The sequence below is a fragment of the Pezoporus occidentalis genome, unplaced genomic scaffold (genome assembly GCF_034315485.1).
Source record: "Pezoporus occidentalis ecotype Australia unplaced genomic scaffold, CSIRO_AGI_Poc_V1 ctg113, whole genome shotgun sequence".
Lineage (NCBI taxonomy): Eukaryota > Metazoa > Chordata > Aves > Psittaciformes > Psittacidae > Pezoporus > Pezoporus occidentalis.
This window is the reverse complement of record NW_026912918.1, coordinates 1,292,973-1,312,950: the sequence shown is the minus strand read 5'-3', so window position 1 is coordinate 1,312,950 and position 19,978 is coordinate 1,292,973. Positions and strand designations below refer to the sequence as shown.

Sequence of the window (19,978 nt, the reverse complement as noted above, 5' to 3'; positions counted from 1 at the left end):
CAACAACTCATTCAATGCTAAATACTCAGTATGTGCAAGCTCACGCATCCTTATTGTCCCACTCCAGAAACTTAAAAGCTCCTACAGTGACATCTTCATTCAACATGCAAAGCAGCTACACGGCAACTACCCCATTCGAAATGCCTGCTTCAAAGGACTTTCAAAGCAGAAACCCTGAGAAAAAAATCCACTTCTCAGGTACTCCTTAGCTGCAAGATGAGGCACAAGTTTGGGATCTGAAATCAAGCTTCAACCATCTTAATTATCCTACAGCCCTACATCTCATAACCTTTTCAAACGTAACCAGGAAATACCTTCTGGCAAGGCATCTTCTACTATTGCCAACAGGTGAAACTACAGAGTCCCACATATGTAACTGGAGACACACACACCAAGCACCTGAGAGGCGACCCCATGGCATAATAGTGAGTACATAGCTTAGCACAAGAGCTCCCCTGTGGAGGTCATTCTGCACAGCAACCTGTAACTGTCCCAGAAGTTATAACCATTAGAAGTAGGTTATAGCGTTAAAAGAAATAAAAGTTGTGACCGGGGATGGTGTGGAACCCAAACGTCCTCTGAAGCTGGAACTTGAGCACTACTGAAGAGCTGTCTGTTACAAACACTAGCACAGGTAGCGTCTGAAGTCATTAAAATACCGACTGGAAACACCAGAGTCCATTTGAACAATTTATTAGTATCCTCTTTTTTTTACAAGTTTTAGAAAAAGAATCCCAGGATTTTGCCTCCTGTGTGTTTTCGCCTAGCCTCCTCATGGTCCATGATGCCAGCTGAGGTTGTCAGAACAATGTACCTGTGAAGAAAGAACAAATGTTCAGTTGACGGTTCTGTCCTACACTCAAGTTGAGCTGACAACACTAACTTCATTTCTGTATGTACAGTCATGTCGTATTCCTGTCTGTAATTTTCATTACAACAGCAACATCTGTTTCTCTAAGAAAGGGCCTAATGGAAGTAAGGTCAGGTTATCAGACAATAACAAACTCCTCTCACAAGTACAACTCTGCAGCGTGTAAGAAACACCTATAGGCTTCTATTCTCCAAATATTTGTGTCTCAGCAAGATGTCCTCTTGCACATTCCCACTGTATTCAGCTCTTGTAGCAGCAACAATTCCAGAGTTTCTAGACAAGATCTAATTCTATTTTACAAAGACATTTTCCTTCAGAGCAGGCAGAGTTGCCACTGTGGCAGACAGCTCCTCAACTCAGAACACTTTGCCTCTCCATGTTCTGAGCATAGATGAGTAGCTGGATCCGGACTGACACGTGAAGCAGCCTTTGCCGCTGCTAACGCCGACATCTGGATTACCAGCCTACTTCACCCATATTGCTCCAGGTCCAAGAACCTCTTGTCCCACCACTATAAACATTATTCTGCCTTCCCAGTATTTGACTCAAGTGAATTTTGGGAAAGAAAAATACACTGCACAACAGTTGTGGAGGTTTGTTTAACAGAGGCTCTCAAGTCTCTCATCACCTGGTATCTAATCAATTTATACACAATCAGGAAGTTTAATTTAAACTAGTATGAAACTTACTTCCACTGACCTGGTAACTTACATCACTCTTCCGACCTTCTATATATAGCCATTAATACAATTAAAATCATAGAATCACAGAATGGTTTGGGTTGGAAAGGACCTTAAGATCATCCAATTCCAACCCCCCAGCCATGGGCAGGGACACCTCACACTAAACCATGTCACTCAAGGCTCTGTCCAGCCTGGCCTTGGACACTGCCAGGGATGAAGCATTCACCACTTCTCTGGGCAACCCATTCCAGTGCCTCACCACCCTAACAGTAAAGAACTTTTTCCTTATATCTAAGCTGAACTTCCCCTGCTTAAGTTTAAACCCATTCCCCCTTGTCCTATCACTACAGTTCCTGATAAAGAGTCCCTCTCCAGCACCCTTGTAGGCCCTTTTCAGATACTGGACTGTGTAAGAGAAGTCCCATTTTCCCAGTAAATTATAGAACTGGTGAGACCAGGATTTACCAAAGCCAAGCAAAACCAGGGCCCTGCTTAGTTTTAGTGCCCTTTAAAACGGGTTAAAAAGAGCATTTATATGGAAGACTGATTTTTAGACTGGTATCTACCTCCAGACTGATGAGAGCGGAAAGGTGTCAGGCAGGTCTCATTCATATAGTATTAAAGTGCAAGAAAAAACACCCACATTTTTACATACAACTGGGATTTAACTCTTCTCCATACTCACCCAAACTGACGTGAAGGCAGCAGGTTGTTCTGCCACTTTTCCAAATCCTTCAGCTGAACATCAAATCTGGGACTGATTACACCACACTGTAAAACAGAACTCCATTACAAACTGAAGAACTTTATGAACTGCATTTGCACATTTGTCATTCCCATTCACTGGATAAAGGAATTTAACAACTGCAATTAAAATATTTTTGGCAGCGAAAGATCAGAGTACTAAGAAGCCTGCTCTATTACCCGCAATACACACAGGCACTTCTGCTCAGGTAAGTCAAGACTCTCACACAACTACTCAGCTGTTACTTCCTTAGCAGCCTTGCCTCTCCTCACAACCTCCTCCTCTTGAGAGTGACTTACGCTTACACTGCTGAAGCTAAACTAATAATGGCTAAACCTGGGAGAGCACAAAAGCATACTACAAATCACTGAGGATTATTAAGCATCCTGTATCATCCATCAGAAATCCTGCAACTGCTCAGGGATATTCTACTTCTAATCAACTGCTACTACTGCCTCCAGTTACCTTGCTGGCTCCAACTATCTCAGTTACTCCCCAGGAACAGAACAGCAGCACACCTTCCTGCACTGACGGCCATTTTTCTGAACCAAACAACTGCTCCCTTATTGCAGCTTTTGAGAGAAACATTCTATCCAGCCGCACTCCAGAAGATCTGCTATAAAATTAGCCCAAGAGTTCAGGCAACACTATACTCAAATCTGACATACTTTATTTTACAGATACACACAACTAGGAACTTAAGTGGCATCAGAACTCTGCATACTACACTCAAGCAATGTTCACCTGCAATTTCGTCAGGGAGATAGCCCCCAACATGTCCTGACCAAGTAGTTTTCATAGAACCACAGGCTGGGTTTGGGTCAGAAGGGACCTTAGAGCTCACCCAGTTCCAACCCCCTGTCATGAGCAGGGACAGCTTCCACTAGAGCAGGTTGCTCCAAGCCAGTCCAGCCTGGCCTTGAACACTGCCAGGGATGGGGCAGCCACAGCTTCTCTGGGCAACCTGTGCCAGTGCCTCACCACCCTCATAGTAAGGAATTTTTACCTAATATCTAATCTTGTTTATTTCTTCCCTGAAGAGCCACCTCTCACTTGAATAGCTTAACTGGAAACCACAATGTACAGCAAGTCAGCACAGACCTAGACAGCTCAGTATTTTGAGACGAAAGCATAAAAAAAAAACAAAATCCAAAACACACACAAATACTTCAGATGCCCCAGAACTTAAAAAGCAAACATTTAACACAACATTCAACTTTCCCTCAACTACAAGCAAAGCCCATCTAGTGGCAGGAGAAAGGCTTGAATCCTCAGCACTTACAGGTATCAAACATCAACCGGAAAGCAGCTCAGTTCCTATCTCTTAAAGACAGTCTTCTAGACACCTTAAACATCAAAGAAAGTGGAAACTCACTAGGTAGCCAGAAAGCCCTTAAAGAGAGAGAAACACAGCACACTTGCAAGCAGACTTCCCTGAAAATGTATCTGACATATTCAGCGTTTAAAAGAAATTTAACTAGTCACCCATACCATTATAAATCCAGAAAAATTAACAAGCATTCGATAACCACTGATAACACCCATATTACTCTCATTTACATGGATCCCATAAATAGAACCGCCCTTTCAGAACCGGAGCACACAAGCAATTAAAATAAATAAAGACATGTTTCTAGAGAACTGAATTCAGAAAGACAAATCCTACCTTGTTGAGTCTGCCTGTGAGATTGACAACAATCTTCCCAGCTCTGTGGTCATCAATTATCTCAAATTCGCCAATGTAACCTACAGAAGACGAGGAAACAGACAAATCAAACACATAACATTCAGCTACGTTAATACAACTCATTAACTGTGTTGTACAAAACTAGTTCAAGCATCTTGATTTACTTTTAGCCAAAAAGCCCCTCAACACAACAGCACCCGCAGAAGCCATGACAGGAGCCAGCACCGCACACTCTGCACTTACCATGCTTCATCATCACAGTTAAAAACCGGACAATTACTTTGGAGCACGGCCTAATGAGAACTTGACGTTTCCCACGTTTCTCTGCATTGTTGATGCTTTTAAGAGCATCGGCTAGAACGTTCATGCGCACCATGGTGCCTGCAGGGAAGAGGAGAGGCAGTTATGGACACTGGCCTTCCAGCACAGAAATGCTGAGCAACACAATTCTTAAAAGTCTAATTTTAGACCTAAAAGATCTAACACTGACAGGAAGTTACATTAAACCTTAACAAGCTCTCTTAGGCTAAAAAGCAGACTAAATCACATACTCATGTCTCAAAAGAATTTGCTATTATCATGACAAGTCAGGGAATCTGACACACTTACTTGAACTTGGCTTTATCAGCATGCACACATAAACATTTAAAACCACCATCCAGACAACATTTCATGGGTATTACACCTTTAACAGGTGATCGTTTGGGACTTTAAAAGCCAGTTATGCAGTATCAGCCCTGTTCTAAAACTGATTCGTAGCTGTTATTAAACAGATACTGTTCAGCTTGCTTATCTGCAATAACCCTGCAGGATGCATGCACAACACAGCACTCTTGAGAAGGGAAATCGGGATTCAACTCTAATTCCCGTGATAAAGAGCCCCCAGACTACCACAGACCACGACATGCCTCGGTAGTGTCGGGCTGCCACAGAGCCTGAGCACTGCCACAACCAGCCATGACGGTGCTCCTCAGAGGGGCCACAGGGCCATTCCCGAGATGGCCAAGTCCTGCAGCACATGAAGCTTTTAGCACTGAGCCAAGGACTCCAGACGAGCAGACCTCGTTAACTGCTGCTGCCCAGGGGCCGACTGCAGCCAGACCCCCGCCCCGAGGGCCGCCTCCTCTCCCAGGGCCCAGCACACCGCCCGCTCCCCACGCCCGCCGCTACCTCCTCCCCGGCAGCACGGTCCTCATCCGCCGAAGTCCACAGACTCCACAGTCAAGTTGCCCCGAGCCCTGCCCAGCCGGGCCCGGGCCTGGCTGCCACGCCAGCCCCCGCCCCACTGCTCCCGCCCCGCATCTCCGCGGAGAGCGGAGCCACAGGCAAGAAGGTACTGCCCCCCACCCTCCACTCGGCGGGCTCTAGCGCGAGACAGGGAACGCGCCGGCGGCTCAAAACGGGCGGGCCCCGTCGGGCGCACCCTCGCGGCCCGGACGCTGCGGTCGGAGGCGGCCGCGGTGCTCGGATGGGGCCGGGAGGCGGCGGATAGCGACCGGGACCCAGCGCCATCCCCCACTCACCGGTGCAGCAAGATGGCGGAAAAGGAAGAGGCCGGGCACCCGCGCGGGATTATGGGAGAGCCATGGGCGCGGGGTGCTGCGCGGCGCGAAGCGAGCTGTCGCGAGACTTGGCGTCCCAGTCCGGTGGCGGCTCGCGCCAGGTGCGGTCATCCTCATTGGCCGAGAGCTGCGGATCTCACTTCCGGAGCGACGCCGCGGCCCGGGTTCCTATAGCAACCGGGACGCTCCAGCGGGAGGCGCAGGATTGCACCGCGCGTTTCTCCCGTTCGGCCCAACGCGCCCACCGCCGCCCCTTTTACCGCTGTCAGTCAGCCACGGGTGACGTGAGAGCCCTCCCCGCTGCAGCAGGGGCGGCCGGCGTACCGCCACAGCCGACAGCGGCTCTGCTCTTGGCACAGAGCTATTTCGAACACAAGGTGTGCACAGCGAGTGCTTGCAGCACTAGAACAACACTTCCAGCTCCAGTTCATGAACGAAAGATGTGTTTTTCCACAAAGAAAAAGAACAAAGAACTTAAAGAAGTTTCTCTTTAATCTGTATTTGCCTATTGAACAGTTACAATGGACACTGAGGAGAGTTCATTTGAGAACAGTAAACTTTTAAAATATTAACACAGGTTTTAGCAGTTTAAAGAAAAAAGTTCAGTTTTTAAAAAAGGAAGGAGAGGTCATAGAAAAGCACAAACAATTCAGACAGGCTTATTTACAGAGACAACCCCAGCATATTCAACTGATTTTGTTTACAGACAACAACATTCATAAAACCAAACATGCTACATGGCTCCATGACAACAGCAGGTTTTCAAACAATCAGCTGTTAAGGTAACACACCTTAACTCATTTTCCTACAGTCTCAGTGCAACAAGTTGAAGTTTACACTACAGCTAAATGACTGAACTACAGATTTCTATATTCCAGATCCCTGTTCAACACATTAGTCAGGATATGCAGCCAGAAAAAAAACCCAAACAGGTTCAGTGAGACAATGGGATCACCTTCTTGCACCAATTTTGAGTACACACCCTCAGCTATCATCCTTCTTACTCAGCTAATGGTCCCCCCTTCCACAAGGATCAGTAGTCACAACCTCCCAAGGAAAGTCAGCTTTCAGAACTTTAAGCCTTTCATACTTCCTGTAGCCACACACTAATGATCAGTGAACTGAACACAGCTACAGAAATGCTATCGCACATTACAATTCAGATGTTAGTCAAATGGGGTGTTTATTTACAGGGCCTCCTAGTTTGGTGAAGACACTGAACAGGCTCTGTACATCAACAGACAGGATCTTTCACACAAGATCAACCACAGGCTGCAGAACCCCAGTCAGCACAGCAAGAGACACAAACCCCCAGCAGTTGCTACAGTGACATTTTCACTTTATCAGGGAGCCAGTAAAAAAACAAAAACAACAAAAGCCAGTGAGCAACACAACTTCTACTGAAATTATACATTAACTCTCAAAACTGTTCCCCAGGAAATCTTTTACAAGACTGAACAGCAGTTATGTCTTCATTCATTTTTCTTTTCCTTGTGCTTGAGAAGTTTGTTAATCTCCCTTTTTGCCATTCCAACATACTTCGTGATGATCCCATGCTGGTTTAGTCCAGGAAAAAGCAACAGGAAACTTACTAGAGAGGGGAAGGGGAAAAAAAGGAAATTACTTAAGTCCTTTAACAAGTTTCTGTCACCTGCGATTCCTGTGATTCCCTTAAGCCATTAAACAGAAAAATATAACCCTAAAAAAAAAAAAATAAAAAGACCCCCCCACACAAAATCATCACAATCAAAAATTGCTTCTACCCATCTCACACCATTTCAGTTAGCCAGCAAAAGTTACTTCTGTTTTGCATGCTGCACACTTACCAATAAGATAGGTCAGGAAGAGATTGTGAACTTGCTGTCCAATCCAGGCAACCACAGCAAGAGAAAAAAGCATGGTCATGAAGTACTAAAAAATGAAAAGGGAACAGTTATCACAGACCTGTTGGGAATTCTCTGCCTTTCCCTTCAGCATTCAGCAACACTTCAACATATAAAACTAACAAAGTTCAACTCTTCCACATGTGATGCTATGCCCAGGCTTGTTAAAACTGACATTACAGAGTCTACAGTTGTACGTTCTCATTATTTTCAGATCATCAGTTTTAAGGCATGGCAGTTCTTTCTGTCCAGACATCCCTTAAGAGTCAGACTATGCCATCCCCATTGACACAACCTCAGCCTCACACAGTACCTGAAGCTGTTTTCAGGACAGTAAACTAAACAGAGTTCATGTACCTAAGCTGATACATCGCCAAGATCTGTTGGGTTTCTTTTTTTTTGACAGTTTGTGTACACTGGAATCAAGCTGTGTTTCCAAAAATTAACCTATTCAAAGCAGCACAGTTCAGCTTTATCTTAATATATCAAGGGCATGCACCTAACTGCACAGTACTGCGAATTTAAAGTCATGTATCTTGCCACTCCAGTTTGAATAAGCTGTGTGACTGGCATTAAGTCATACCAGAACTGCTGGTTCTTGTCAAAATAAAGTGGTATTTCAAATCATGTCCCTTGCCACACTTAAGAAAAACAAAACCTTGAGACAAGAGAGATGAACTCCTGGCACTCAATACCATTTTAGGCTTCTCTTCCTTCAGTGTGAAGAGACGTTTCCACCAGCCAACAATACGGCGACGAGATTTAACCAAACTGCTGCAGATTTCATGAAATCTTTGCTGTTGTTCTGTAGTCCTTTTGTTAAGAAAAAAAAAAACACAAAAAAAACACCAGAAATAAGAATTCAAGATCCTACCCGAAATTTAAAAAATCTCCCATGGTATTTTTCCATCAGTAAAAAAGTTACCTGGTGGATATCCCGGCATTTGCTTCACTTAGTTTTATACATGTCTACATTGAGAATTGTAATGCAATTACCCACATAATTTTTCTGTACACTGACGCTCAAATCAACTCCCCAGGAGCAGCCCCATTCAAACCAATAGATCATCGATTTAAAACCGATACCAGTGTGACACACACCTGACACCAGTCTGTATCACTATGGCTTTTATGTTAGCTCATTATTAGACAAGAACATTTATCCACTAGCCATCTTAAAGCAGATATAGTAAAATTCTAACTTACTTCTAACTCAAAATTTAGTTACACCACATAAGAACGAACGACATTTTACCAGTGTTCTCACTTCACACTTTACAGAGATTGCAGATTTCTTACTACCAGGACTCTACAAAGTACTCATTTGTAAGTCAGACATCCAATTTTATGAAGTTCATAATTTATTTACACTCAAGAAGCTAGTTTAATTCATTTGTTTCCTCACCACTTGTTAGATCCAAAGATTCTAGGTGCAAGAGCAGGAACAAGATAATCAGCCAAACAGAGGAACATAACGAAACAGGAGACGCCTGAAAGAACTGATGGGTCCAAGTAGTAGATCATCCTGCAGAAAGAAGATAACATGACTTCTCAAATCTCAGACTGCTAAATACAAGACGTATTTAGTCACCTCTTCAGACTGGCTCAGGACTGCAAACAGCAGACCTACCCTCTTGCCCGACAAAATTTGCTTCATTGCTAATAAAAAGATGTTTAAGCATTTCAACACTATTACAGAGAAATATAGATGAAAAGCAGGATTTTTTTAAGTGTTAGGTAAAAAAATGCTACAATACAACAAGCACAGTATGAAGTTTGATAGAAGTAAAAATTCATCACCATTGTTCTCTCAGAAGCTGACATCTAGTGGACTCAACACTGACTGGGGGATGAGTGAGTGAACATATAAAATAACCAGGTAGAATGAAACCTCTCATCTTGCTGGTTCTTAAGTAAGTCACAGAAATCAGATCCACTACAGGCTGTCATTTGCTCTGTCTCACCTGTGAGAGCTAACCAAACCTGTTCTGGACAGGCAGCCATAAATCTCCAATTAGGACAGTGTTGTGCTCTCATGTATTGAGTGTGCATCACTCAAATACAGCAGTATATATACTGGACAAGAACCAGCTCATCTCACAAGCGTTTCTGAATGCTCAGCTGTGCCCCATGCTACTTATTTGCACTTAACAGAGCTTTCTGAACACTGGAGTAATAAAAGAAACAACACAGTCCATTGTAGGGATAGCCTTTCTCTACACTTTGCAGAGTGCTAAATGTGCTGAATGTTCAAGCTTATTTTTGATGAAGTACCAACTCAGAATCTAAATTAGTTCTATTTCCTCAAAGTATTACTGAACACATGATCTTTCCTGCTATAATCACACCATTTGTAACATAATAGCCTGAAGTTCATGCAATTTTCAGTTTCATTTGATTTCCATCCTCCTCACCTCCCTTGAAGACCATAAATTTTGATTAGCTAGAAGACTGATTATCCCCTGCCTCACCTGGTTCAGCATTTATTTTTGTAACTCCCCTCTTCTTACTCCAAAGACACACGCAACTGGCAAACCGCACAGCTGGCATGGACACTTATTTGTACAAGGCAGGTTGGGGTCAGCCATGTAACGTAAAAGCATGTACAAGTGCCACCAGCAAGCCAGTTCTGTATCTCCAATCCATAGATGGGGAATCCTCCCATACTGTTGACTGAAAGTTACCTGCAGTCCTTCCTTTTCCTCCTTTCTCAAAGGACAGGACAGAGAATGTAAAACCTGTGCTTGCCTTATGGAAATAAGTTCTTCATGATGATATTGCTATTGGTTTTGGGAAAAAGCCAAAGGAGGAAACAAGATTTCACTAAGAAGCAGGAATATGAAGACACTGAGGAAGGACATACAGCTGAGTGTGGTAAAAACTACAGCAACCTTTGCTGCCAAACAGCTTTCACAGAAAGCACTCCCTTCCCTCTGAGCTGGATGGGATTTGTTTTACTTCCTGGTCTCAATATTTAAGGGTTTGGGTTTTTTTTTCCAACAAAGTTCAGGTTCTGTTTCTGAATACGTGTAGAGTAAAAGCCTTCCTATCCAGGCCTTAAAATTCTCTTACTAATTTACTTAGTAGGCTTGCTGCCAGCCATGAAAGTGCAATGGTGCTCTAGACTCCCTTCACAAGCTACTTACAGAAAAGAGAAGGAAACAACACTCATTAGCGCCAGAGGGAACCAGGCTCTCTCCCAGCGAAGAACTTTATCGGTCATCAAAATCACTTCTCCCCATCCTTGCAACTGCTCTTCCAAGCTTGCAGTTTCAGCAGCCTACACAGAAAGAGAAAACTCTATTATTGCTAATCAGAGTATCAAATTAATTCCCACACCCCAAGTAACTTAAAAAAAAAAAAAAAAAGGTCATAATTAAAGACCCAAGTCACAAACTTTTCTGAATAACTTCATTACCAATAAGGTTGTAAGTTTTACACTAAGTTATGACATCACTGTAGTGATTCTTTAAAATAAGACCATAACAAAATAGCAGCATATGTTATCAGACCAAATGATACCTCCTCCCAGATTTTGCCAAGGTGTTTTCCCCCCAGTCTCCCATTTACCGTACTCCCCCCCCCCCCCTTAGTAGAAAGTTTTAAAGTCTATATAAAAACCTCTCAAGTTTTCAGTGTCAACATCTGGAAAATTACAACACGAAAACTACTTTAAATGTATGCATTTTCAAAGCAAACTCTACCACATTAAAAGGAAGCTTTCTAGTTGCTACCCAACAGCATTTTTTTTTATTATGTAGAAGATGAATAACTTAACTGTGGATTCTGAGTTTTTATCCAACTGAATGCAAGTGGACTGCACAGAAAGTTTTTCTACAGGTTGCCCAAGACCAGGCAGCCTTTAAACCCCCTTCATAAATTATTCCTTCCCAGACACCTGCAAGGAGGCCCTATCTGCTCTGGCATCAGCTTGGTAAGCAGTTCACCCGAGGTGCTCCACATTTAACATAGCTTAAGTTTCCCCTCAGGGTAAAAAGGTGTATCTCAGAGATTAAAAGACTCAGGTAACCATGAGCAGAACCATCACTGCCCAAGACCTGCACATGTGCTGTGGAGAGCTAGAGCAGGTTTCATTGTCACTTAAGCCAGATGAGAAGCCTGACCCCACTAGAATAACAAGGACATCTGAGTGCAGCTATCATGGTAAAGCAGTTTTCTTGTGTGACACTACTGGAAACTATTTGAAACTTCAGTTGAGGACAAAAGTAGAAAACTATCTGACATGCTGCTGAACACCTTCCAGTTTCTCCTGTCGGGTTCATGTTATTGACACAAACCATCACATGGGGCACGGGGGCTGCATTTCTCCAGAAAACATTTTATAACAAAATTTTTCTTTATTTATTACCTCTGTGCATCCGTTTTTAACATCACAACTAACAGAAGACTTAATGGAAAACAGGCTAGAATATAACAGCATTATTAACAGCAGTGTCTGTCTGCCTAAAAAGCCACAACTGTAAGTTGCTTTCCCACTGGGCCACACAGAGAAAACGAATCAGCTTTTGCCAACACCCCCTTTGTTCCAGGGCCCAGCTACCAAAAAAGTATTTTTTCATTAATCGAACAACATCAAGTCTCCAAGAATATAAACTCAGAGACCCGAAAGGGGCACCCCTTTATGTTTTTTTGACAATACAGCTCTGCACACAGTTTCTGCTTAAACTCGAACCTCCCTTCGACCCCCCCCCGCTCCTGGCAGGTTCCTGGTCATCTGCCAGGCTGCGCGACTCCTTGCTGCAGAGTGCAGCACCCATCAATAACGCCATCAAAAGCTGCCCCCCTCCAACCCTTCAGATGCTTTCACAGTCAGTCTCATGGTAGCCGTTTACCATAACGGCAGTCAATATACATTCCTTGTATTTATCTAAGCATTGAAGTATTCAAGCCCACCCTTGATGTACTGAAGCTAATAATCCAACTCCCACCAGTCTCCTGCACCACTGAAGCATTTGTAACGCTGCCAAAGAGTGCTAAAACATAGAAACACGAATATTAAGCGCAAGCCTTGCACATCAGGTAGAGCCAGGTATTACGATGAGCTCCGGCCCGCGCCCAGGCACACGCACCGCGCAGCCTCGTCAACCCCAGCCCCCGCCAGGCCCTAGGGCACAGACCGATCCCTTACGAGAGCTTTGAGAAGCAAACCCGAGGGCCGTGAGGTAACTCCCCTGCGATTCACGAGCTCGGCAGCTGTGGAGCAGGTAGGCCCAGCTCCCCCACCTCCCCCAGCAGGGCCGAGCGGCCGCCAGCCCTTGCCCAGCCCCCGGGAGGCAGGGCACCTTCCCCGCCGCAGCAGGGACGAGTGCTCCCGGCGCCACCCGCCCTCACCAGCTGGTAGACGCTGCTGTTGTTGTCATCATCCGCCATCTTGCCCGCCGCACCAACACCCTCACAAACAAGCCGCGCCCTCCTGCGCCACTCCGCGCGGCAGCCTTTTATAGCCTCCGCGGCTCTTCTCCGCATCCTCATTGGCCTTCTTTAAACCCAGCACGGGCCAATCCCAGAGCTCCGGCCGCGCCATTTCGGCAGCCGGTTGGCTGGTGGGATTCAAATAGCGACAGGTGTCCAATCAGCGTGGGGCCTCCGCGCCTCCTCCCCCTCCCTCCCTCCGTCGCAATGCGCCTGGAGCGGGCGCTGGGGCCTGGCTGAGGCGGGGCCGGTGTGTCTGTGGGGAAGCCCGCCCGCCGCCGCGGCCGGGGGACCGCGCCGGTGAGAGCCGCCTCCCCGCCGGGACGTGAGCGGATAATGCTTTCGTGTAAAAACAAACCTGACGTATATAACCCGAACGTGTGATTAGTGGGATGCAAATAAGTAAAAGGTGTGCTGTCTGAAAATACGTTCCCTTTTCTTGACATGCTTTGTAAGTGTACGCGTCCTACCGACGAGAGTGTTTCAAGGCTAACCGACAGCCCCTTATTGCTGAAGTAACAGCACCGGAGGGACTAGCCAACAATCTTTCTTTGACGTAAGGTTCTGCTTAAAACCCTTTTCCTTAAAAACGCCTGGTTTTCCAGCGCAGGTATTCATTCCTGCAGTGCACGGCTCAGGCGTCAGCCGCAGACCAGAATCCGGGCACAGGGTTTCAGATGCGCACACAGGAAAAGGGTGAGATGACTCCAGAGGAAGGTTCTCCAGCCCCAGCCGCTGCCTGACCTACCCCTGATGGTTAACCTCTGTCCGTAGCTTGCTTGCCTATTTCAGAAGCAGCAGCAGCACAGGGATAGACACAGGAGGAAAGCACCAGGATATAAATGTTTTCTGACTCAGCTTTCTAAATGTTTCAGGCACACGTGTCAGTGAGCTTGATCACAGCCCCAGGATGCCATGCATGCGATTCCCAGCTGAGGACAAAGAAAACGCCTTATCGTTTCTGGCACCGAAAGTGCAATACTTTTCCAACCCAGCTCACCAGCTTGATGGAGAGGTAAAAAAGGACTAAGGGTGACACTGTAAAAGCAAAAACATGTCTGTAGTGAGGAGTCTGATCTTTTACAAGACACACTCATTTAGATTTCATAAACAAGATAGCTTACTGAACAGCTTCCAAATTCATTTCCGTGCTCTTCAGAGTAGTTTCATGTACCATGTTGTACTTAAAAATGGTGGAGGCCACCCTCTAAACCTGTAAGTTTACCACAGCAAGGCTGAAAAAAAGCTAATTTCATAAGAAAGCAATGCCAGCAATAATTCCAATTAGACTTAAGAAAGCATGGACATAGAAGCATGATGCACTGCTATTTCTAGGGGTATCCGCAGTGTCCTGCAGAAGCCACTTCTCTGGCTATTCAATGCGATCAGCCAGCTCTTGGCTTCATCCATTTGTGTGACTGACCACAAACCCAGAAGCACTTACCCATGAGAACAGCAGGTATTTCCATCACCCCCAGCCATGGTCAGATTCATGATCTTCCAGCCAGTCTTCCAAATGCCAACTCCCTGACCAGCCTACCATTAAAGCTTCTGCTACCCTAGAGGGTCCGCAGAGGTGCGGTCCGCTCATGGTAAGTGTTCCTCCATAACCTGGAGGGGCAGAGGGAAGAGTGAGCACTGCAGGATGCCCTCTCCTCCCAGAAATATCAGTGGAGACAGATGCTTGCATTGCAGAGAACAGGACAGCGCAGGCTCCTTCCTTGCTAAGCAGTCAGGCTGTTTGCAGCACAGTGTGAAGGGAATAAATGCTGTGTGTGCACACATATGCATGTATATGTTTATAAATTTGGTTGTTAAAATCAGAGCCCTAATGTGGAGGGCAGAGAATGGTAATCACAGGGACTCAAGAGTGTAGAAAAACCTATTCATCACCTCCCATACATTACCTCAGCTGCGAAATCTAATTGTTTTCTGTATGTTTTAATGTATGACACAGGTCATGCTAGTGTGATGCATTCTTCCTTTGCTGAGATTTTCACTTAGCAGATGCACAGAAACATAAATGCCCAAGCAAACTTCAAAGAACCTCTAAAAGGAGCAGTTTAATTGCTGTGTGCAGTTAGAAACACAGATTTCACATTAAACCTCCACCCATTCATCACACCTAATATAACAAATGCATGGCAAACTTTCTTATGCCATTCACAAAACATTAGTCTGATGAATGGCAAAATTGTTCTAATCAGTTATGTATTTAAATACATACAACAGTAGTTTTATGCAATATAGAATCATAGAATAGTTAGGGTTGGAAAGGACCTTAAGATCATCTAGTTCCAAAGCCCCTGCCATGGGCAGGGACACCTCACACTAAACCATGTCACACAAGGCCTCGTCCAACCTGGTCTTGAACACCCCCAGGGATGGAGCATTCGCAACCTCCCTGGGCAACCCATTCCAGTGCCTCACCACCCTAACAGGAAAGAATTTTTCTCTTTACATCCAACCTAAACTTCCCCTGTTTAAGTTTTAACCCGTTACCCCTTGTCCTATCACTACAGTCCCTAATGAAGAGTCCCTCCCGATCATCCCTATAGGCCCCCTTCAGATACTGGAGGCTGCTATGAGGTCTCCAAGCAGCCTTTTTTTCTTCAGGCTGAACAGCCCCAACTTTCTCAGCCTGTCTTCATACCGGAGGTGCTCCAATCCCCTGATCATCCTCATGGCCCTTCTCTGGACTTGTTCCAACAGTTCCATGCCCTTTTGATGTTGAGGACACCAGAACTGCACACAATACTCCAGGTGAGGTCTCACAAGAGCAGAGTAAAGGGGCAGGATCACCTCCTTCGCCCTGCTGGTCACGCTCCTTTTGATGCAGCCCAGGATACGGTTGGCTTTCTGGGCTGCGAGCACACACTGAAGCCTGCTCATGTTCATTTTCTCATTGACCAACACCCCCAAGTCCTTCTCCTTGGGCTGCTCTGAATCTCTTCTCTGCCCAACCTGTAGCTGTGCCTGGGGTTGCTCCGACCCGGGTGTAGGACCTTGCACTTGGCATAGTTAAACTTCATCAGGTTGGCATCAGCCCACCTCACAAGCGTGTCAAGGTCCCTCTGGATGGCATTCCTTCCCTCCAGTGTATCAACGGAACCACACAGCTTGGTGTCATCGGCAAACTTGCTGAGGGCGCACTCAATTTGGGCTTTATTTTGTATTTGTTTATGCTAGGTACTTCATTCTCCCCCATGATTTTCACAACCACAGTAGTTTTGCATACAAGGAAATGATGGATACATATTCTTTTATTTTAAAACTTTATTAAATTACGCAGTAAGAACCCATCTCCACACAAGTGTTTCATTTCTGGATAGCAGAGGTATAATACATGAGCCACAGGTGAGTGCATTACCCCTCCTTTCCCCCCAGCTTCCAAGACATAAAACAGCATGTAGAATACACTCTTGTCTATGGTGCTCCAACAGATTGCTTGTAAGGTTATTTTTAACTGGAGAAAAGTAAAAAGGACTGACAGTGTCAAGTGTCCTGTCCTGCATACGAATGTTCTTCAATGCAACATGCAAACACCTTCTTTCTCGCAGCACGTGGATGGCAGAGGGTTCAGGAAGCAACGGCAGTGGAATGCATTTGCATGGGTATCGTCAGATATGAAGCCAGTGACTTCCATAGAGTTAATCAGGCAATCAGAATGCAAAAAAGGCCATGTGTCTGCTGGAAATCCTCACGCTTCAAAGTGCATGTCCACAAAAAATTGGCAACAGAGGAGAAAGTGAATTCTAAGACCTACTGAGGAGGCAGAGCAGTCAGCATAGTGCAAATACTGAAAATAATACAAGTTTGGCTATTATTTCTGCCTGGTGTTACTCTATGTCATCCTGAAATTACTAGCCAAGCTTTCTACTCGGATGAACTGATTCAGTTAAATGAATTTTAAGTCAGTAGCAGGCTTGGCTCAAATCCTTTAATACTTGTATTTTGATTGAAAAAATGCTGTATTTAAAGTGTGTTTTACTCTGAAAAGTGACTAAAATGGCATAAAGAATCTTCCCATGCCTTTTGTTTTTCAGCAACTGTGCATAATGAACTCCCCAAGTTTACAAATGAGAAACATTTTGTACGTAGCTACGCAAAGTTACCTGGGTTGAGAACACCAGTGTGCGCTTCTGCTTTAGCTATCAGCACCTTTAAGTTTCTGCGGCTGTTACTGAGTTGTGGTAGGTTGGTTTGCTCTAAGAAAATGAAGCTGTCTTCTCCTACACGTCCCACTTGAAAACAACTGGCAGACAAGCAGGGCACTGATCTAAGTAAGGAGATGCCATTTTTAGAGAGACTTTTCTGACCATAATCACACTTTGAGTGCAGAATTGATTGAAATACCCAACCAAGCAGAAAACTGGTGGAAGATTCACTGTGGATGCATTAATGAACAACCATCTACAGAAGTAATATGGCAAAGGAAATTTACTTTGCAGATATCTTTACAGATCTAGTTGAACAAAAATTGGAGAGTCCTTCATTTCTTGGATTATACATATACCCCTGGGAACTGAAGCGTAATTTACAAGTGTGAACTAAAAGTATTAGGAAAGTGAAGTAAAAAGCATATCACTCTACCTCCACCAGAACATCACTTTATTGTTTATCTGTCATCAACAATGTAAAACTCTACTAGATACTCTATCCTGGTTTTTAAAAAGGTAAAGATTACATTGGATTAGCTACGTTGTACGAAAGAAACTACAGCAATCACAGTAGAATGAGATTGAAGGGACAATTTGAATTACAAAAAAAGTGTACACTGCAAGCAGAGGGAAGTGCACATTAAATCAAATGCCTGTAGGATTCATTACTTTTAAATGCACAGCAACAATTTGGAGAAACTGTACATAATAGAATAACAGAGATGACTTTAAAATAACCAAAATTACACTTTGCATTTGACCATCCAACTCATAAGGAATTACTGATGTTCCGTATTTTCAGTGCTTTTGGAAAATTTGTTTACCAAATGAAATTTAAGTTGGTAAATTTGACTAAACTGTGAAGTAGAAGGATTGAAATGAAAAGTATATTGGAAGTACGCCTAACCTACAAGAATAAGCCAAGAGGGGTATATGCAAGAGGAGGCTGGGAGGGAGGAAAGAAAGGAAAGAGGAAAGGGAGAAGAGAACAAAGGCTTTTTCTTCTATCTCAGAAGTTCTTCCAATGCGGCAAATATCTGATGTACAGCTCTTCGCTTTCAGTCCATTTCTGAAGTGTACATTTTGTAGCCTTTTCCCGTACTAACTGGTCAACTCAACCAGCACTGTTGCCACGCAACAAGAGTAACAAGAATCTGAATGCATCAAATCTTCCCTTGCTGTGATTTCTTCATGGCCCCATTTTTTCTGTTTTTCTTTGACCAGGGTTCGGTGTTTCCTGAAGTGTTCACAGGGTCAGGTGGAATTGAGTTCCAAATCACTCTGCGGTTTGTAGCATCCCGATTTCTTTCTGCAGCTAACCCCCAGACACGTTTGCAGTTCTTCCATGGCAGAAAGACAAACCGTGTTGCTCAAGCGGTGAGCTTTCACCCTTGACTGTGGGGGTTGCAGACCATTGTGTTTAGCGTATCCCTGAGTGCAGCTATCCTGCAGGATTCACTTCCCAGTGCACCGAGATTTCCTAGGTTTCCTCAGATTAAGCCCCAGTATGCATCACCACCGACTGTGGTGCGGCTATGGATGCCTGAGGCCGAGTTGATTCTGGTGGGTGTCTGACCTCGCTGAACCAGACTGATCTGCTTTCTCCCTACTCATACCCAGGCAGTCCAACCTTCATACAGCTGAGCCAAGTTATCTAGATTAGTTGCTTCCTTAATCACAAAGTCAACCTATTAAAAAGGTCAAAAAAGTAATTAAAAATAAGCCAGATTTTTTAAAGTGTTTCAGCAATCTTAAAATTTGAGTCACCTGCAAATACAGAATTTCAGTGAGAAGAGATCTATAATAACCGTAAATCTTGCATAACTCTGTGTAGTCCACATAAGAAATAGGAATTTATACTGCAGGGGCAGACCAAGATCAAACATCTCATTCACAGCCCCTATCTTCAAGATAGTCACAATGTTCTCAAATTCACATAGGCATCTGGGTCCCCTGACTCAGCCTCCCAGAGTCACAAGTTACACCAGAAAACACAGACAAGTTCTGTCTTTTAGACAGCGGTACAGATCTCATGTTCTGCCTGGATATCAACAGCTGTGTAACATTTGTTAGCTTACTGATATACAAAAGGCAATTTTATTCAATTCTTAAGTTTATCAAATGCTTTTGTTTTCTGTATCATAGATTTATATAAATAAAAGAAGGCAGCAGCATACCTTGATTTGCATTGGAATATAAATCACATACCTTGGAAGGGATGCCCCGTTCACAGTAGGATTTTAATCTGCATACTTCAGCATCCACACACATGTGCTTTCTACCAAATATTTAAAGTGAGGACCAGTATTGGAACTTCACTATTTTGAACTCACCTGTTCAGCAACAGACATTCTCCTGTTGGGATCCACATCTCGGCCCTCTAACTTGGCTTTGACCCGCTTCCACACGCTAACTGCATATGAATTCCTTTCCTGCACGGCTGAAGGTACAAAATAAAAATCTATTCAATTTTACATTCCTGCACAGAAGCCCACTGAGGTGTTTGGGGATTTTCTTGCTGTTGTCAGTGATGGGTTTTTTAGTTAACGCTTTGATTTTTTTTTTTATTTGTTTGGGTTTTTTTTTAGCCCTATATTTACCTTTTCCTGTTTTAGGGTCCCTGGCTGTCTTTTTGGGACTACAGGCAGCACTTCTGCCAGTTCCTGGGACTGTGCTCGGAGGAGTATCTGCTGACGTGGCAAGATTTTTCTGAATTAGCTTTCTTGCATTCTGCGACATCACCTCTGGCTGAGTTTTCTGCCCTGTGTTGCTACGTACAGCTGTAAAGGAGTTATTCAAGAATATATTATAGATGCAAGAAAAAGCACAAATAAAAGTGTATCAAATGCAGCTATCAGTACTTGTATACAAATGCATTTTAAATTGTATTTTAAACTCTGCACCAGTTCTCCTCTCTTCAATCTTCCTGTTTTCTGATTTCCTTCACTTAATAG

The 19,978-nt window shown here is 44.3% G+C and overlaps 3 protein-coding genes across 9 annotated transcripts in view; all 3 read right to left on the bottom strand.

The window, feature by feature from the left end:
* Positions 1 to 677: 677 nt before the first annotated feature.
* Positions 678 to 5,664, bottom strand: RPS15A (ribosomal protein S15a). The gene is made up of 5 exons (XM_062635003.1): positions 5,510 to 5,664; positions 4,230 to 4,367; positions 3,966 to 4,045; positions 2,240 to 2,325; positions 678 to 814 (listed from the first exon to the last, which is right to left on the bottom strand). The coding sequence occupies exons 2-5, from the start codon at positions 4,360 to 4,362 to the stop codon at positions 721 to 723; spliced, it is 393 nt and encodes a 130-aa protein (XP_062490987.1). The 5' UTR covers positions 4,363 to 4,367; positions 5,510 to 5,664; the 3' UTR covers positions 678 to 720.
* Positions 5,665 to 6,024: 360 nt separating this feature from the next.
* On the bottom strand, positions 6,025 to 12,933 carry ARL6IP1 (ADP ribosylation factor like GTPase 6 interacting protein 1). Of its 2 annotated transcripts, none has more exons than XM_062634981.1 (6): positions 12,784 to 12,933; positions 10,578 to 10,711; positions 8,837 to 8,956; positions 8,127 to 8,244; positions 7,375 to 7,459; positions 6,025 to 7,139 (listed from the first exon to the last, which is right to left on the bottom strand). In XM_062634981.1, exons 1-6 carry the CDS (start codon positions 12,922 to 12,924, stop codon positions 7,021 to 7,023), a joined length of 717 nt encoding a protein of 238 aa, XP_062490965.1. In that variant the 5' UTR covers positions 12,925 to 12,933; the 3' UTR covers positions 6,025 to 7,020. The 2 variants fall into 2 exon arrangements, with proteins under 2 accessions (XP_062490965.1, XP_062490974.1); XM_062634990.1 differs by having other exon boundaries at positions 8,840 to 8,956.
* Positions 12,934 to 17,458: 4,525 nt separating this feature from the next.
* Positions 17,459 to 19,978, bottom strand: part of SMG1 (SMG1 nonsense mediated mRNA decay associated PI3K related kinase) — an 86,360-nt gene continuing 83,840 nt past the window's right edge. For all 6 annotated transcript variants that reach the window (XM_062634938.1, XM_062634948.1, XM_062634942.1 and 3 more), the window contains 3 exons: positions 19,625 to 19,804; positions 19,358 to 19,464; positions 17,459 to 18,712 (listed from right to left, as the gene is read on the bottom strand). In XM_062634938.1, coding sequence (XP_062490922.1) covers positions 18,635 to 18,712; positions 19,358 to 19,464; positions 19,625 to 19,804 — 365 coding nt within the window. In that variant the 3' untranslated portion in view covers positions 17,459 to 18,634. The remainder of the gene's footprint in view (positions 18,713 to 19,357; positions 19,465 to 19,624; positions 19,805 to 19,978) is intronic.

What these genes read in the sequence shown, in the direction of transcription:
- RPS15A (XM_062635003.1), bottom strand. Translation starts at nt 4,362, where the DNA reads ATGGTGCGCATGAACGTTCTAGCCGATGCTCTTAAAAGCATCAACAAT. An exon ending in AACTGTGATGATGAAGCATG is followed by an intron (nt 4,046 to 4,229) that starts GTAAGTGCAGAG and finishes CGTCTTCTGTAG; the next exon opens with GTTACATTGGCGAATTTGAG. An exon ending in TCACAGGCAGACTCAACAAG is followed by an intron (nt 2,326 to 3,965) that starts GTAGGATTTGTC and finishes TCTGTTTTACAG; the next exon opens with TGTGGTGTAATCAGTCCCAG.
- ARL6IP1 (XM_062634981.1), bottom strand. Translation starts at nt 12,924, where the DNA reads ATGAGGATGCGGAGAAGAGCCGCGGAGGCTATAAAAGGCTGCCGCGCG. An exon ending in GTTGTTTCCTTCTCTTTTCT is followed by an intron (nt 8,957 to 10,577) that starts GTAAGTAGCTTG and finishes TTCTTTCTGCAG; the next exon opens with GATGATCTACTACTTGGACC. An exon ending in ATCTTTGGATCTAACAAGTG is followed by an intron (nt 8,245 to 8,836) that starts GTGAGGAAACAA and finishes TCTTAACAAAAG; the next exon opens with GACTACAGAACAACAGCAAA.